Consider the following 19894-nt stretch of genomic DNA (forward strand, 5'->3'; position numbering starts at 1 on the left):
AACTCAAAGCTTGTTTACAATCATTCATTTCCAATTAGATTCCAAATCCATTTTCATCATCTCATTCTTCCTAATCTAACCGTTCACATGATCTAGTTTTTCAATGAATTGATAATTCCAACTAATCTTGAATCCAACATTGGAATCATAATCATAATCTCATTAGTTGTCATTAACACCCTATATTAAGCTCTCATACTTAACTTACGAATCTAATTAGTGAATCACATGGATTTTATGATTATATAACTTGAGATTCACTGTTGAATCATTGGAACCAAGTTTTTTTAATTACCAAAACCATTCCAGCTACATTACTCAAAATTCCACCATAGATAGAGCTTCAAGTCTCCCAAATCCTCACCAAAATCCACAACAACCAATTATGATTTGATTCCATAGAGTTTAGGAGTTCAAATGAAACAACTAACACCATATTCAACAATTAACATCATATTAGGATCTAATTTTCAAATTTGGATATAGACCTAAATCCTAGATCGAGTTTTTTAGCAAGGAAAATGGAGGGTTTTCACCTTCCAAGCTCTTTGAGGAATTCTTCTCTTCAAACCCTAGTTCCTCATTCAATCTCTTTACTCCAAATCTCCATGAAAGTCTAGAAATCGTCAATGACAACCTCCTTTCTCTTTGGATCGTGACTCTCCACAATGGAGATAACACTATACTCAAACTTAATTACTTGCACTTTAGACTGTCAACTTTTGTATTTTCTAAAATGAACACCATTTAACTAGTACTTTAATGGAACTTATATTATTCACTCATTTGCCCCATAATTTCCTACTCGTAACAATTTAATCTTTACTAAGCCATGATAAACATTCTAGTTTGCTAAATTGATAGTTTTGGTCTCTCCTTCGATATTTCTTTACTCAAAGTTCATATTGTTTATTTATCAACAATGTTATTAAAACGTTTAGAATCTATTATTTAATTTTTTTTATACTTGACTAAAATATTAATTCGACCTTAAAACAGAATGTTACAACTTACAATGTTATTAAAACGTTGAATTATTGGTTTAAATTGGTTGAATTATTGGTTTAAATTGGTTGAAATGTGTGTTTTTTTTTTTTGGCTGAAAATGTTTTTTTTTTTTGGCTGAAAAGTTTTTTTTTTTTCAACAAATTCCCACGTTTGGTTGTAAAAACATAGGAAATTTAATCCTAAACAAAATTCAGCAAAATACCTTTGATCAAAGGTTTTCAGAAAACCTTTGTTAGACCCCAAGAATTCCAATTCCTTTAAAATCACCCAAACACATGCTTTAAATTCCAAGCTTTTTTAAGTTGCCAAAACATAAAATGAAAAACCTCATCATATTACATTTACATATAATTATATATACTCTACAAACAAATACATATAGCTTAACAACACACACACACACAGACACTTGAGATTAAAAATAATGTCATCCAAAAAGCTAGCTGCTAATCTGTGCCTTGCTGCTGCCAAATTTCAGTAATAAAAAAATATATTAAGTTTTAACCAAATATATTATCTAAATTTCTACAGTTATGGATAACAAAAACAAAACCTTGAGAATTAGAGAGACTACCTGTGACTGTGATTTTGACTTTGACTTTGATTTTGACTTTTATTGTGTGTTATCTTGATCAGGCTGCAGTTGTACCCCTTCCTTTCTAACAGATTCATCGTGATCTTTTAAAGATCTTAAGAGCTCATCCTTTAACAGGATTCATACAAATCAATTCAATCATCTTATAACAAAAAAAAATGTTACTTAATTTACTGTGAACAAAAAAAAACTTTACTAACCTCAATCTGCCACAGGGTTTAAGATTTTGATCCAATCAGGAATGGAAAAAAAAAAAAAAAAGAAGTAGAAACATCAACTCATACTCATTAGTAAGAAGTTATCATCATATAATTCATATCATATTCACAAATGCATGATCAAATCCAAAGAAAGAAACATTACCTCTCTGTATTTTTCTAGGTATGCCTCAAGTGGCTTAACATAATCTTCAAACCCTAGTGTCTCCATTGCCTCTAGCAGATCATCACCAGTAAGGCTTCGCCTCTCGTCCTTTCTGCAATTGTCACTCGCCCTGAACATTTTTCCATATAATACTTGTTTGTTTGTGTTTGTGTTGGTGAAAAGGAAAACAAAGAGAAGGGATTATATATATATATATATATATATATATATATATATATATATATATATATATATATATATATATATATATATATATACGTACTCGCTGGTGATAAAGCTGATGAACAGAGAAACACATTCCTGATAAGTCTGTATAGTATCCTTAGCAATCTTCGCATCAGCAGGCAACACCTTCCCCTTCCTTATGATCCGAAGTATACTCGCAGGGTGCATGAACAAGTCCTGATCAAGCCCCAGAACGTTCGATGACGGCGACCGAGGGCTCAGATCCCCACTCCAACTCTCGTCTGAACTCCACGGACCTTCTTCCGCCATTCCAGACCCAAAACCCTAGGCTAAAATACAACTTTCTCATCAAAATCAAATTAATCCCTTGTATAAAGGCACAGATTACAAGGGAAAATTTCGTCAATTTGGAGTGAAATTGATGACTTACCGATCGAAGGAGAAAAATTCGTAAATTTGGGCGCGAGAAGGTTCGTTGCAAGTAGTATCAACTATCAACACCGTTGGTTTGGTTTGGTGTGTTTCTGCCACTGTGCTACTCTTGTGTTTCTAGTCACTTTCTAGTTTCTACTATTATTCCAAATGAATATTTGTTTTTGAGAAGATTATAAATCTAACAATTTTTTTTAATGATTTTTCATTAAATAGTAAAAAAAATCAGAATTTTTCAGAAAACAGTTGGTAGGTTTTTAAGCTCGTCTATTTCCACTTAATAAATTGATTAATCTACTTCAAATATATGTTTTAATAACTTTGTATGATAGGTGCTAAGATGTTGTACCTTGGAAGAATCAATTTACTTCCCATTTCCAATTGTATCTCGCTATAATGGGCTACGAACTAGGCCCATTTTACATAAATCCCAAAATCAGAAAATTACTTTCATTTTTACACTTTTAACTTTAAAAAACTATCTCCATGGCTCAAGATTAATATTTATCAGAAAACTTTGTAATTTATTTAGTTAATTTATGTTATAATCATGTTTTTATACATTTAGGATATGTTTATATTGGTTATTAGCAAAAAAAATCGAGATGTGTTTTTTCAGAAGAAATCACATTTAGTTGTGAAGAAATAGCAGCTAGATGCCATGAAATCTTGGGTTGTACCTGTGGTTTTATACATATACGACTTGCATTATACACATCCAATTTACAAGCTCCTAAACAAACTTTTGCCATAGGATTTTGAGTAAAGTTCAAACTTTGTCTTTTTGTTTTGTGTTTGCTGAAAATAATGGATAATATCAGAATATTTTTTAATTTTCACCACTAGTCTAAAACATTTTCTTTAATTTTCACAACCGTTGAAAAACACTATTTACCATTGTTTAAGGATGTTTGGTATTAACTTTTTATTTCATATGCATTTAACGGAGTCATACACATGATAACGGTTGAAGGGACCACAACGGGTGGATTTAGAAACCGTAAGGATGTTTGGTATCAAATTTTCAAAATTAGGACAAAACCTGTAAAAATGTGCATATCTCAAGGAGTAAAACTATACTTTACTATAAATTAGTAAAAAAAATGTTTACAAAATGGAAAAGTAAATTAACATGATATAATAGAGTTCTTAAGAACAAATCCACAATTTTCAGCAAAAGTATTTAATCAGAATATCATTAGATATTGTTGGTGCAATGAGTTCGTAGATAACGATCGAGTAAACCTATAAAAAGTAGATTTTTGGAAATCTAAATGAGTTCAAAAAGTGAGACACAGGTTTGAAAATTCTGATAAAATTATTTTCAAAATAACTTTATGTTATAATCGTATTTCAATAATCAGATAATCATATACAATTTTTTTATTTTTGTGTGTGGTCATTAAAGTCAATATCTTGGTATTGAATTATAATGATGTACAAAATAACCACATTACTACAAAGATTATGTGACAAATAAAAGAGTTTTTGTCTTTCATCAATGGCACTAGGCTTACATTTAGTTGTTTTTTTCCTCAAAATTTGCCTTTTTTAAAATTTAATTTCATGTAAATTAATTCTAATAAAATATGATATGTATTACAAAATCCAAAGATTGGATTTAAAATTCCTCTTTTCTCATATCCAAATACAAGTCCTAAATTTCAAGTCTTTTTAACTTGATATAACAAATACTAAGAAGCCTAACTTTGGAAACACCTCATTATATATATATATATATATATATATATATATATATATATATATATATATATATATATATATATATATATATATATATATATATATATTACTACTACTACTCTGTCCCTTGCATTGGGACCATCAAGTGTTGACCCTGTTGCTGCCAAATTTCAGTCAACAAATTTAAGTTAGCTTCCAATTTCACCCAAATGCTTAGTGAATTCAATACAATGTAACCAAGGTAACAACTGGTAGCTGGTAGCTGATAGCTGGAAGCTGTAGCTTTTATTTGTGAAGAAGTGTTTGTCAACCGTAGTTGTAAGGTTTTAAGAGGTGTAAATGAAATATTGGATTATGAGTTTAGCTTTTTATTTAATTCGAGTTTTTAAAGTTAAAAGCTAAAAGCTTCTAAAATTCTCAAAACCTCGTTGTTGAACATATCCTTAATCTCTTCTTTGTGAGTTTTGATGCTTAAGGAGAGAGAGTGAAAGACAGAAAGAGATGAAATACCTGTGAGTCACCATAACTCAGACCCTGTGAATAAAAACCTTCATCATGCTCAGGCTGCAGCTGCACCCCTTCTTTTCTACCAGATCCCTTGGTGTCACCCTTCAGCAGGATTCATTTCAAACGAATCAATCATCTTATGAACAGATAATTAAATTAATCAACGTTGCTTTATGTGAAAATCAAACAACAAAGCTTAACTAACCTCAATCTGCCACAGCAATCCAATCAAGAATGGAAACAAGTGCAAACATCAACTGATTAGTAATAGTTACTTTACATCAAATCTCCGAACAGCTTGTAAAGAAACAAAACATTACCTCTCTGTATCTAATTAGGTATGCCTTGAGTGGCTCAATGTAATCTTCAAACCCTAGTGTGGCCATTGCCCATAACAGATCATCACCATTAATGGTTTTCCTCTTTTCCTTTAGACACTTGTCACTTGCCCTAAACATTAAACAGCCATTAGACTATACTTGTTTTGTTCGTGTTCATGAAAATGAAATTAACACAGAGAGAAAAAGTTCAATTACAATTTACAAATTGATATACTTACTCGCTAGTGATAAAGCTGATGAACTCAGAAACACATTCCTGAACAGTTTCTTTAGCATCCTTAGCAGTCTTCCCGTTAGCCGGTAAACCCTTTTTCATAATCCGACTGATATTCGCAATCGGCAAAAACCTGTCCTGCTCCCGCACGTTCGACGACCTCGGGCTCAGATCCCCACTCTCGCCTGGACTCGACGGACCTTCCGCCATTCCAGTACGAAAACCCTAAAAATACAAAATCATAACAACGTTTCTCAACAAAACAGCAAGATTCGCAGCTCTTTCATGAAATGAATCCCTATGAATGTAGAAAATACGAGGGTTTAACTACATACAATTGAAATTGTGGAATGGAAATTGAGAACTTACCGATTAAGGGAGAAAATTTCGTAAATTTTAGGCGCGAGAAGAGAAGGTCCCTTGTAAGTTGTATCAACACCGTTGGTTTGGTTGTCGTTGATGGTGTGTTCTCTGGTGAAGGGGTGTGATCAATGAGATGTGACCACGTGGTACTCGTGGTCTTGTCTTTTGTACTAGTCTTTTTAACATTCGTTACGACGCCGTTTATGTGCTTGGACGTTGCCAATACTATGACATTACACATGGCCAACAACCATCTTTTAAGAGAATTCCCTTAGTTAACGACAATGGTCCAACTCAACCTTCGTCTATTCAGAAAAATGACATGAACCTATTTTGTAACATTAATGATGCACTTAGCATTTAGCAAAGGTTTCTTGGGATATGTACGACAATAATGATGAATCCAAATTGGAGGATGAAAATAAAAATGCAAATGGTTGGAGAAATCGATGATCAGTTTTTGATTTTGATTTTTGATTCATAGATTCATAAATCAAACCCAAAAAAATCAAATGTATTTTGGCCGAATGGTGCTCAAAATCATTTAACTGGATTGATTCCACAAGATTTTGGAAAGCTCAAAAAGTCAAAAGCTTAATGAAGCTTTGTCTATCATGATTTGATTGAGCAAAATACCAGATGCGAGTGGAAGCTACACTAGCCTAGAGTACCTTGAACTACAAGTCAATTCCTTTCAAGGTTTGTTACCTATCATGATGAAAGATTTGAGAGGTATTAGGGATCTTGATCTTTATAGTAACAACTTTTCATGGCATATTTTGAGATTGTTGAAGCAACTAAACTTGTCTTCATTGAATCTTTCGTTCAACAATCTGGGTTCTATCATTTTTTATTGAGTAAATTACACGAATGGTCCCTGTGGTTTAGGGTAATTTGCGTGTTTAGTCCCTAAATTATTTTTTTAACTTGGAAGATCCCTACTGTTTGTTTTTGTTACGCGTTTGGTCCCTACTATTTGTTTTTGTTACGCGCTTAGTCCCTGTCTTACCTTATAAAAAACTATTATTTAAATAGAAAAAAATGGTAAGGTAGGTAAGCTAAGGTGAGGGGGGTGTGGTTGGAGGTGTTTATTTAAATAAATTAAAAAATCAATGGCAAAAATAGTCTTTTTAGATAAAACAGGGACTAAACACGCAACAAAAACAAACAATAGGGATCTTCCAAGTTAAAAAAATAAATTAGGGACCAAATGCACAAATTACCATAAACCATAGGGACCATTTGTGTAACTTTCTCTTTTTTATTTTATAAAACTTTAAACTAAATAAAAAAGTATAAAAAAAATACCAAGAGAAAAAGTTAATCATTTCAATTAGGGAAGGGACTACAACGAAACTAATGAAAATGATGAAATTTGCAATTTTAAAATCGTAGGGACCATTTAAAAAAAAACAGGACATACGAATAGACTAAATTTGTAGTTTTCTGTAAAATATAAAAAATTTTGAAAGAAAACCAACAATTTCTACTCCATAGTAGACTCTAATAAACCATTTTGGCCATTTCATCGTGGGTGTTCAATTTCGTAAGGCCAAAATTGGCCATAAATATGTTAGGCATTTTTTTATAAAAAAACACAAAAAAAAAAAAAAAAATTATAAGCTCTCCCACATAACTATGGTTTTTATAAATTTCTACCACATAAATATTATTATTTTTCCATAAAATATTGATGTTAAATAAAGCTTTTGGGAGCTTAGTCTTCTAACTAACTTTACACACTTAAAAATTAACCACTAATTTTAACAAACACTTCTTTATAAATAAAAGTTACAACTTCTAACTTTCAATTACTAGCTAGTTTGTCAAACACTCCTACGTCAATCCAGACTTATCATACTCCCATTATATACTTATATTATCGTTTAAAGTTTTGAATTTACTATTGTTTTATTTGCAATATATTTTTTAATTCAATTATATCGTTTATGAAAATACTCAAATAGCAGCCTCAGCCTCACAAACAAGAGAAGTAAACAAGTTATCATTATTGACATGGATAACCAATTTATTTGTCTAGATCAATAATTATCAGACACAAAAAGAATCAAGCTATATTGATATGTCCATTGTGTAAACATACCTTTACAGGTTTCCATGTTTAGATATTGTTAACTGTGAGAAAAGACAAACGAGAAAGGGTCGACATATGGTGATGTGATTGTAACCAAAATGACTTCATTTATTTCTTTAGGAGTCTGCCAGAGTGCTACTGCTATCCTTCATTTTCTTTTGTAACCATGTTTCATTAAATTCATCGTAGCATGAGTTTATTATTTGGATAGGTATATGTAAAATGACAATATTTTAATCTAAATCAAGTTTTTTTTGCGTTCTTATCTGGTGCCACATTTAATATTTTTCTAGATATATCATATTGTCATTTAGGTTGCATGCTTAGAAACCGTTTGATTTTTTTTTTCAAGTCATCTTCTACATTTTGCTTTAAGATCAAGCATGAACTTTCAAAAGAAAGACGTTATATATCATACTTATATCATATGGATGATTGTTATATATTTATAATTTATGACATTTAACTAATATGTTGGGCAGATATTTGATGTTGTTATATTAAATTTAATTTTTGATCGGATACATCATGAAAATCAATTTGTTTTTATCCCCATATAATATAAACTTGACATTTTTTGAAGTGGCGACGTATGTATGGAAGAAATATTCATCTAAATGAGATGTAAAAAACTAGATATCACTATTTTGTGACTTTATTATTTTTATTATTGTTGATGTGTTTGCCAAAGAGTTTTTGAGTGCCCAAAATATTTAACTTTAAAAAAGAAATTAAAGAAAATTTTTGTTTGAAAAAATGAACTTAAAACTTTTATTTTAAAACAAATACTCATAGGATCATCTGTAATATCTACTACTAACCATTATAGCGGTTAGTGACACCTTATCATTTAATCCAACCATTAAACCTATGAGATACCCACCGTTATATCTTTCTTATTCTTTTTACTATTAATTTTTTTAATTAATTAAAATATAGATAGAGGTAGAGAGAGGTAAAGAGAAATAGAGAGAAAATAAAGATGATTAAGGGATGTTTTGGGATTATTTTTTTAAGGTTAAAAGTCATTTTTGTAAAAAGATTTTTTTTCAGGTTAAAAGTCCTTTTTGCAAAAAGATTTTTTGACCAACGACTTTTTCCAAAAGAATTTTTAAAATGTGTTTATATTTGTTTTTAGGGTAAAAACCAACTTTTCAGTTTACAAAATCCCACAAGTTACAAAAATATAGAATTTGTGACTTTTGAAAAACCAACTTTTCCTTCTACACAAAAGTTATTTTAAAATATTTTTTCATTAGCCAAACATCTTTTGACCATTTTTTAACTTTTCAAAAAAGTTAAAAATGAGAAGTTGTTTTAAAAGCAATCCCAAACGTAAAATAAGTGTTGTGGTTAGTGTTCCCCACCGTAATTGACCACAAAAATATCCCACCACTAGCAGTAGCCACCACAAACACCTGGAATGATGTTCACATTCATGGTTAGTGACCATGTACACTAGTGGTGGGATACCATCCCACCACTAGAAAGGGATTCATGATATGTATTATAGATGTCTACTGAGAAAATTACTTCAAATAGCTTTTAGAGAGAAGTTTTTAGCATCATTGATTGAAGACTAATTGTTAAGGAGTCAAATTCTACACTGTAGGTACATGGGTCAATCCTAACACATAATAACACTATAATTTCCAGCTCCAAAATAAAAGTTATAATTTTCACATGAGAAATTAAATATTCTCCTACTTTTGTTCCTACAAATCCTCCTATCCAATTAAATAATGACATATGTCATATTTGTATATTAAAATTTCATTAAATAAACATTAAATGTTACACATATCACTATTTAATTGGGTAGGAGGATTTGTAGGAACAAAAAATAGAAGGATATTTAATTTCTCTTTTTCACATTTCACCTACCAACTATTTTTGTCAAATATTATTGAACCTTCTAAAATTATATTAGGTGGCACTATTAGAGCATCTAATCTTGTAGTCTAATCCCTTAACATGCTCATTCCTATATATGATCTTATCAAACTTGGATGCGTTATAAGTATTGACACATCTCTTGTTTTGATTTAACACAAATCGTTTCTTTAAAATGGTAATGTATGATGAAACCTAGAACCATGTTTGTACATATAAAATAGATTTATATGAAATGTAAAATGTAATTTTATTGTAGCTTTTCTATACAAGAAAACTCACTATATTTTGATTATTTTTTGTGGTTTAATCATTATGAATCAAAATGATTCATCAAAACCATCAAGTTTGACAAAAAAGAAAAATTATATATGTCGACCATTGTGATATTTTTAGCATATTAAAGTGGTTTACAATAGAAAAAAAAATCAAATCAAAATAGCTTTAGTCGAATTGAATTTTTTTTCAAAGTGTTCACTATGAATAAAAAACTATCATTAAAGCCAATAATTTTTAACAATTTTTTTTATTATGACTATTTTAACATTCCATAATAGGTCTAAGACTCACAATGGTAACCAAAGAAAAAAAAGTTTCAAACTTATGTTGTTTTACAAGGTCATTTTGATTTATAATGGTTAAAATGTTAATAATAACACTCTTTGAAAAAACTTAATTTAAAAAATATATATATATTTTAAATTTTTATGAGAGCGAAAAAGGTAGTAAAAGGTGGTATAGTTTTTAATAAAAAGGTGACAAACTGCTTTAGAATGTGTGTTTCGAGTGTCAGTCTGTATACACACTGTGTGCTACATGCAGAAATACAAGGTACAATTCAAAGGCCTTTTCATTTCATTCCCCATATAATCCAAAAACAATCCCATCATTTCATATGTATATTTTCATGTTTTGGAAACTCCACAGTGATGTTGTACTTGTACCCTTTGGGGAAAAACCAGGACAAACAGTCAAATAGTAACATCTCAATTCTCATCTCGTCCTTTTACTATTCATCATCATCATCACTATCTATCTATCCATGGGTAATTTCGACTTTTCACTACCTACTACATACTTGTACCTTCACCTTTTCCACTCCTACATTCCTGTACATGTTGAACTAAGAATCCTGATGATGCTGCAGCAGCAGTGTAACTAGGGGGAGCAATTCCCAGATTCAAATCCATTGATTCTTCACTGTTGCCTGTTACAAATTAATAAAAATCATCATGAATTTTGAATTTTGATGAATTAATTAGTATTATTTCGTCTTTACCACCATTGTTGATCTCATCTTCATCTTCATATGAGCTAGGTTCAAAGTTGGTTACTGCTTCTCTTCCGTTGGATTTTATAGCAGCTTTATCGTAAGCCCTGATTATTTCAACGGAATTTAGAATAAGAGAATTGAAAAAGGGAGAAAGAAGATTGGGATTTGATCGAACCTTGCAGCTTCGATTTCAGTGTCGAATAATCCAAGGTAGATGTACCTAAAAAATGTAAATTGTGATGAAAATCGAACCGATTTTACTGATTGAAGTTCATGTTGTTCTTACTTTTTTCCGAGAAATTGTCCCATTCGAGCTTCCCATCGACCACATTTGTGCAGGGTAACTCCTCTGTACTTTGAGCTTCCTCTGGAGAATCCAGTGCTTTGACGACGAAGAACATGAACGAATTCTTCTTTTGTTAAGTTTTTGATCTACAAAACGTAATTTGATTCGTTAAATTCGTTGTATACGACAGCGATTCAGTATGAATATGATCGAAGATTTGTTGATAGGTTAGTTGAACCTGTTTAAGATGTTCATGGTAATCGTTTACGTTGAAATTGATATCAGCGTTTAATCCTCTGAATCTAATAGCAGCTTGATCGTATGCCCTGTAATGAAGATCAATTTCATATACTAATGAATAGTGATGCTTTAAAAATTAAAAGGTGATGCCATTAGAGAATTATTTACCTTGCAGCAGCATGTGCTGTGTCAAATCCACCTACAAAATCAAGTACAGAGAATTTCCCGATAGAACAATCAAATCAGGGACCGATGGAAACAGATCCAAATTGAAATAGAAAGAACAAAGAGAATCAAATGCCAAATGGTAAATAGTGCTCAAAATTACTTACCTAAATAAACTTGTTTCCCGCAATCCCTACAGAAATCAAAGTAGTGAAAGATCAAAATTATGTAAGAATGCCATGTATGATCAAACATTTTCAATTTATTATCTGGAGCAGAAGATATCTGCTCAGTTAAACATTTGGAGATTAAAATTGTAATCGATAACTAACCAAATGTGCGATTCCCATCTTCCTGTTCTTCGATAAAACGTAACACCGCGATATTGAGAACTCCGAGACCTAGGTCCTCTCCTGTTCTTCTTCATTTGCAGGAAATCCTGCTGTTGATAATGGTGTTGCCGTACAATGAATTCTCTTTCATCCACCGCACTGTGCCGCCTTACATCGCCATCTCCACCAACCTCCGGGAACAGCTGCTTGGTTACGACAATCCCCGACCTAACGTTCTCATCGTCTTCTAGAGTACTCGATTTAAGGATGTCAAAGGCATACTCGACATTCGAGCACAGATACGTGTTCTCGTCGTCTCCTCCGGCGTTGCTTGCTGTCTCCACATTGACGACGAAAGAATTCGAGGTGACACCGGAGTATTCCAATTGAACTCCGCTCCCGTTGCCTCCGTGGACCTTCAGAAACTGATTCCCGCCTTCAGCCACGTACTCCGACATTAAATTGCTCTGATGAAGATTCAGATTGAGGTCTAACATCATTTTGATCCTCCTCGGTCCACAGAATTCAGCTTCAATAAATTCGTCACTCCGAACAATCTGATAGCTCCAAACAATCAGAAATCTATATAGTAAATTAAGTTATAGTCGAAACATGTGCATACAAATTTTAACACAATATGAAATTCAGAGAGAATATGGCTTATACTTCACCGGAGAAAGTGGAAAGACGACAGATGAAGCAAACAATGCTGTTAAATGTTGTCTGCCTTTATTTTTAGAGAGAGAACAACTTTAGAGGTGCGATTCGTGTGTTGATAGCGAATGAAAGAAAAAGCAAAGAGAAATGGAGTCGTTAAATTGTAGGGACGATGGGACGTGTGTGTGTGTGTATGTGTGAAGGAGGAAGACAACCCACTACCGGTGGCGCGTGGCGCGTGGAATTTATATTGTTTGGGATTGAATTTTGGAAACATTGCATTTAGTTATATAGGGTTAAATCATACATTAGAGAAGGAAGAACATAAAAACGTGGTCCCTTTATTTCTTCAAATGTTTGTGTCGCATATGTTCATATAAAGATATTTAAACGTTATATATTAATGGAAATATGGTTGTTAAATGTATTTCACACTAGAAGAACACTCTCAAACAAAGAAAAAACACTTTTGCAATGATAAAAATGTATTTCACATTGTGTGAAAACATTGATATTTATGGAAGAACGCTTCTGCAATGATTGAAAACAATTGTTTTATGTAACTTCGCAAAGTAGATTTCTGTGAAACAAGAGTAGAGATAAAAATTGATGTCATAGTGATTGTTGAATTGTTAATTGTTGCAAGTGTGTGATCCGAATAAATTTTCTCTACCTTAAGGCTGGTAGGTGTCATATCATACATATCACACTTTTGTATTATCATTTCATTTTTTCTCTTATCCTACAAAAATGGTGCCACAATACATATTTTTATGCACAAAGTACTACATTTAAAGGATGAGCTTTTTTTTTTCCATGCGGTAAAGTTGTAACACGCGGTATGCATACCACACTTTTGTTTGGGGGGTCGGTGCGGTGTTTACCACATACCGCACTCAGAGGCGGATGCATGATTTCGTAGTCTGTGTTGTTGATGACACATTATTTTACGTAGTGATACAATAGTAAAAAAAACAAAAAAAAAATTGAAAATTTTTACACTGCGTCTGGAAAAAACAGGTATTACCGGTGCTACTAGTTATGGGCACCATAGTGGAACCGCCCCTAACCGCACTATACCGTGGTATGCGGTACACGGCACACCGTATGGTCTTTTAATTTTTTGTGGTAAAAGTTTCATTAAGTTGTTAGAAATACATATAGATTACGATAAAAACATGTTTCTATTACGACAATGCTTGATAAAATTGACAAGCATGGACGGAAGCTACATACATTAAACTGGTCCTCACCTATCTAAATTTCAATATTTTTTAAAAATTATATAACTGTTTTTAGAAACTACATTGTAGTATTGGAAAAGTTAAGAACTTACCTGATTTTCAATGAGAAAACCATGTGTTTTCTGTTTTAAATTGTCACTTATCACAATTCATGTTTTCCAGTGTTCTAATTGTTTGCAACAATTTAGTTCATATTGTTAGAGATCTAAATGTTGTATATTGAAACGTATTTTGATATACACGTTTAAACATGCTAAAAAGTTTATGAAGTTTAAAAAAACATGCAAAAAGTAAGCAATCACGTATTGTTGAATTACAGGGTTTTCGTGAACAGACAGTGATAGAATTATTATTCAACCAAAAAAAAAGATGAACAGATTTAAAAGATCGTAAAAATGGCATGACACAACTTAATCATTCTTATTAGTCATAAAGAGCATGATAAAAGTATGTGTCAATTCCTTATAATTAGCTTGAATTTAAAGCTTGTTATATCTTTTGAACTTTTCTTTAGGTACTTGAGCTTGTTCAAATAAAACCACTATGAATTTATTATCCAACATTTGATATTCATCATCTCACTTTGTTTTCCGAATTTTAACTATAACATGCAGACCAAAAAAACATGATTTCTTATTAAGATTACGTAAAATAACTAACAATGTTCCATTTTCTTTATTTTACAAGAATGCTTACCCAGTCACCCTCGCCTCAATTCTCCAATGCGTGTTTACATAAAAATAGAAAGAAAAAAAGCATGTTGCTCATGATTACATGCAATAACTAACAACATTCCATTTTCCTTAATATATACAAGAATAAAAATAAATAATTGACAAAAAAAAAAGATTAAAAAGTTTATATCACATGTTAAAAAGGGTTGAAGTTATATTCACCCACTTTTTCGTTAGTTTCTTTTTAAATTATCAAAAATTAATTTGTTAAATCTCCCTCTCTAATAAAAGAGTTCTCTCTGCAACGTGTTCCTTCAAAAATCAAGATTCATTCAGTGTAAAATACCATTTTGCCTCCTCCTTAATATCACAAAGTCGATTACATGTTCATGTCATATGATAGTTGTAACTTGTAACTGATATGTGATATGTGATTTGAAAAACATACCCGATTCATGTTAGTAAAAACTGTATTTCTTACCATATTCATTATTCTATTCCATCTTCTACAAACGTTATTACCCAGGTGTTAACGGTACGTTCATTATATATTTTATGACTTTGTTTATCAATATTATTAATCCCAATTGTAACTATTTCATATATATATATATATATATATATATATATATATATATATATATATATATATATATATATATATATGTTTATGCGGATTCAAAAAGGAACATATATAATGTTCAAGCTAGAGAAAAAAAATTATATTTGGATAACAAAAAAATATAGGACCGAATCAATCCTTACAACTTCAGTGACATCACATGTTTTAAAAATGAAGAAAAACGGTAAGCTACTTAATTGATTTTACACTTTTTATGTTTCTTTTAAATATATAAAATAAAATTTCTTACATCATCCATTTATCAATATTAATCCTCATTAATATATTTTTTTTTTTTGTATTTATCATAACAATTTTTTTTCTAGACAAATCGAAAGGAGTTGTCCATCGAAATAAAAATGTATTCGCATCTAAATCAAGTTCAAATATGTCAAAACGATCAACGTTACAAACTCCTCATTCACGTCTAAATGTTAGAACTCCATTATGTAACATTTTCTATGATAACTCATTTATTTTACCATTTCATTATATATATATATATATATATATATATATATATATATATATATATATATATATATATATATATATATATATATGAGCTAGGTTATAATGTGGATGGACAACTATTGTGCGGACGTGTGGAAAATGTTATTCTATGAGAATTACTAAAAGAATAAGTTGTTTACCAATTTGACTACGTTCAATCTTATACAACTATCATCATTTTCATGCATTTTCACTAATTTTTATTCATTTTTGTTCCTACACATCGTTTTTCCCTCATTTTCAATCTTACAGAATACGACTCAATAAACATTCTGACAGAATGAAAATAATAATAAAAAGTCTACAATAACCTTATAGACGATTTAATTATTGAGAATGTGTGAGAATGACAATAATTATATAAGATTGAACATATTTATATTATTAAACAATATATTTTTTTTGTCATTCTCATAGAATAACATTGTCCACACAATAGATGTCAATCCATATTTGAACCTAACTCATATATATATATATATATATATATATATATATATATATATATATATATTATTCTATCATATTTAACAATGTATATCTTCAAACTTTTTTTCCCCGGCCATGATATTTCCAATAACAGTTTTGAATCACCTCTACCAAATATCAGACAATACTCTGCATTTTCAAATCGTGTCACATCCAGCAACTCATCTACAATAACATCAAGCTATCATCGGTTAGGTTAACTAATCCAAATCATAAAAATAAAAGAAAAAAAAATGCAAATTTATCTCTTATTCCAATAATTGGTCTAAGATCCGATGAATACAACAATGATGGCCAAAATGATCAAAACATACACCCCGGTATATCGAAAGGTAATTTTTATAGAAATATTTAATTACATTTGTTCATTCAATCCTTTTCAATTATATACACTTACATGATTAACTTTTTTATGCCAATCATAATTAACAGATTATTTAGATTATTTAGATCATGGTGATCAGAGTGTTGTATGCCAAACATGTTTTGCAAAATTATGGAAAAATGAATCTGTCAGATGTAATTATTCTCTATGTCGTGCTTATGGAAAGTTGAACTACCAAAGTCAAATAATGCACCTCCAAGTTATGAAAATCTTTATAGATCTTTAGATTCTAAAAGCAAACACTTCATGAAGAACATTTGTCGTTACAATTCTATGATTTCTTTTACGTCAATGGGTGACAAAATTGATTCATCCATCAATAGAGAAAATGCTTCATACATTTTTAGACTTAGTGGTCAAAATTATCATAGTATTGGAAGCCTTTTACCAGAACAGAGATCTAAACCAAAATTCTCTTAGTTGTACATATACGATACCGATAATGAGATCGCAAATAGACAAACATGTATTTGGTATACTTTTTGCAATTATTTAATTAATAAATGTCATATTTATTAGCATCGGTATCTTTATTTATCGTATGTTTATACGTTCATGTTACTTGCAGTGGAGAAAATGAACGATCTACATCAAATTCTTTTGTCGTTCATAATGATATTATACAAGATTTGAAGTTGATGTTAGATTCAAATAACGTCTTGGTTCAGTCTTATAGAATGGTAAGAGACTGTTTTCATGAAAAGCATCATGTTGATATCAAGTTGAGAATTATTGGAAGAAGGGAAAAAAATGGAAGGAAATATAACCTACCAACCGCTTCTAAGGTTTTCGATTTAATTTTTGGAGATATTGGTGATTCAATTGATAATAGAGATATTGTTGTTCAGACTTTATTTGATTCCTTACGATGTATTAGTGAATTTCATCTTCAGTCCACTACTGTTTCCATATGGTGATGATCGTTACAGAGTTGACATATCGCATCGAGGTATACACCTTCAAGCAACAACAAGTGGCCCAAATGTACAATGAGAGAATTTTTTTCTTATAGAATACAGGATAGGGATCAATGTTGTTCACTAATTTTTAATTCAGAAAGGTTGTTCCAACAGTTTTTGGTAGATGCTTATACCATGATTGAAAGTGAGAGAATACATTACGTAAGGAGCAAACAACAAATTATTAGATGTGAGTCTTATGAGAATTTAAGTAATCAACAAGGTTTCAAGAATAAAGATATATCCAACGTCGGACAACGTGTTATCTTACCTTCTTCATTCATTGGCGGTGCATATGATATGATGCAAAACTACTTGGACGTCATGTCGTTATGTAATGGTTTGGATATCCTTATTTCTTCATAACCTTTACATGTAATCCAAAATGGCATGTTTCTTCGTAACACTGCACTTCATCTAGAAGATAGACCTGATATCTTATGTAGGTTAGTTAAGATAAAGCTTGATGCTTTTATTAAAGACATAAGGGAAAATGAAATTTTCGGCATCGTTCAATCATGTATTTAAAGTTGTTGAATACATACATTTATTTTATTAATTTTTTTTTGATTTATTGACATTTTTTATTCTCTGTGTAATATATTTCATCTAATACAAATCATATGTTATCTCTAAAATCAATTTGTAGTGGTCTATACAATTGAATTTCAAAAAAGAGGTTTGCCTCACAGTCATATTTATCTGTTATGTATGCTGACTCCAAGCGGCCTACTGTTGAATATATTGATCCGATTATTTCCATTGAGATTCCAAACATCAATGAAGATCCATAATTGTATTCACTTGAGATCGAATCCATGATTCATGGTCCTTGTGGAGCAGAAAATATGAATTGCCTATGTATTGCTGAATATAGTGAATTCATAATCTAAGATATAAGGTAATTTTTAATATATTAATGTGATCCCCTATAATCGACGCTACGACCGTAAATGTACTCCTGATTACGACACTTCATTGGACGTCGAATAGTAACTTATATGGAAGGTATCTTGTCGGGATTGTAGCTAGCAATCGCAGGTGGGGTTATTATGGCCCCCGTATAGCTCTATGCATAACTTCCTAGCTCTCGCAAGATTAACGATTATAGGTATTGGGGATATGCAAAATTTAATCAAGGTTTTTGGATGAATAACCAACTCACTAACGTATTAACCATAGGATTTTATCTTTTATCTTTTAATCTTTTATTTTTATCATAATTACCCATATATATATATATATATATATATATATATATATATATATATATATATAGTTATTATCGTATATATTTGTATTTGATAATTATATTTATGATCTCATAATTATATATATATATATATATATATATATATATATATATACCCTAATTATGGTTATTTTTACAAGATATTTGGGCAACATAATATTTATGTACAATGCATATCCTAAATCTTGTCTAGCATAACTCTTAGGTACTTAAAGTTTCCTATGGATTTGGCCATTATAACATCTAGGTATTACCTACTCCTAGATTATCGAGCATCATATATTTTAGACACAGATCATAGCTTAAATCTAGGCATAGCATCTACAATTATACTATCCTAAGGTATCTTGCTTATGATAAAATGACTTAATGTTTATAAGATAAATATTTATAAAATCATTTGTTAAACATGTATCCCCCTTGAAAACATTTTAAACCAATAAAATAGGGGTTGTGAACTCACACTAATAGTGTATCGAGGAACACACGAACTGTTGCAACCGGAGTTTCTTGCCATCAAGAGGGTATTGAAATATAGAGAGAGAGTTTGGAGATTGTTTTGAGATGAAAAATCAGGAAGCAAGCACCACTATTTATAGTGATGGTGCGCGTTGGGCACTCTGCTACGCAGCGTGCACTCGCTTCGTGGCCCATGTAAATATTGTCACGTATCACCCTTCTGGTGGTCCACATTTCCAAATATTCGACGAATCTAGGTCAGATGTGCGCGACGGGCATGATATGCACATTTACACACACCCTTTAATTCTTTTTAAAAATTCATATTTTTTTCATATGAACTTTGTTTCTTACCCTCTTTATATATTTGTGTAGCTCTCTCCTAAAACTATAACTTTCCTTTAGGTTGCATCTTCTAATTTTAACTTTCATTTTTAAACCACATTTTTATATTTTATAAAAATCCTATCTCCTTTATACGACTTTCATTTTTGCCTTTCTTCCTTCTCAAGTTCTTATCTCATGTTTTTCTACAAATTTCCTTTTTTGTAGTGTTAGTTGAACTCAACCGCTCTTTTTGCTATTTTTGACGTCAATAGTGTTATGAATGAGGTTGGGTTTT

The 19894-nt window shown here is 30.8% G+C and overlaps 2 protein-coding genes and 1 long non-coding RNA gene across 7 annotated transcripts; all 3 read right to left on the minus strand.

The window, feature by feature from the left end:
- Nucleotides 1-1271: 1271 nt before the first annotated feature.
- Nucleotides 1272-1922, minus strand: LOC145059007 (uncharacterized). Its single transcript, XR_013686597.1, has 3 exons — nucleotides 1804-1922; nucleotides 1583-1711; nucleotides 1272-1472 (listed from the first exon to the last, which is right to left on the minus strand). It is a non-coding gene; the product is annotated as an uncharacterized LOC145059007 (long non-coding RNA).
- A 2148-nt stretch (nucleotides 1923-4070) lies between these two features.
- On the minus strand, nucleotides 4071-5896 carry LOC145059695 (nuclear transcription factor Y subunit B-1-like). The gene is made up of 6 exons (XM_079007503.1): nucleotides 5741-5896; nucleotides 5376-5596; nucleotides 5110-5266; nucleotides 5022-5027; nucleotides 4820-4918; nucleotides 4071-4469 (listed from the first exon to the last, which is right to left on the minus strand). The coding sequence occupies exons 2-6, from the start codon at nucleotides 5579-5581 to the stop codon at nucleotides 4425-4427; spliced, it is 513 nt and encodes a 170-aa protein (XP_078863629.1). The 5' UTR covers nucleotides 5582-5596; nucleotides 5741-5896; the 3' UTR covers nucleotides 4071-4424.
- Nucleotides 5897-10547: 4651 nt separating this feature from the next.
- LOC145058877 (APETALA2-like protein 3) lies at nucleotides 10548-12919 on the minus strand. 5 transcript variants are annotated; one of them, XM_079006752.1, is made up of 9 exons: nucleotides 12690-12919; nucleotides 12019-12575; nucleotides 11854-11879; nucleotides 11690-11720; nucleotides 11520-11607; nucleotides 11282-11427; nucleotides 11171-11215; nucleotides 11002-11099; nucleotides 10548-10929 (listed from the first exon to the last, which is right to left on the minus strand). In XM_079006752.1, exons 2-9 carry the CDS (start codon nucleotides 12516-12518, stop codon nucleotides 10793-10795), a joined length of 1071 nt encoding a protein of 356 aa, XP_078862878.1. In that variant the 5' UTR covers nucleotides 12519-12575; nucleotides 12690-12919; the 3' UTR covers nucleotides 10548-10792. The 5 variants fall into 5 exon arrangements, with proteins under 5 accessions (XP_078862878.1, XP_078862880.1, XP_078862877.1 ...); XM_079006754.1 differs by having other exon boundaries at nucleotides 12019-12600; XM_079006751.1 differs by having other exon boundaries at nucleotides 12685-12919.
- Nucleotides 12920-19894: the final 6975 nt, after the last annotated feature.

Source organism: Lactuca serriola, chromosome 6, assembly GCF_051521515.1.
Source record: "Lactuca serriola cultivar US96UC23 chromosome 6, Lser_US96UC23_V15, whole genome shotgun sequence".
Taxonomy (NCBI): Eukaryota; Viridiplantae; Streptophyta; class Magnoliopsida; order Asterales; family Asteraceae; genus Lactuca; species Lactuca serriola.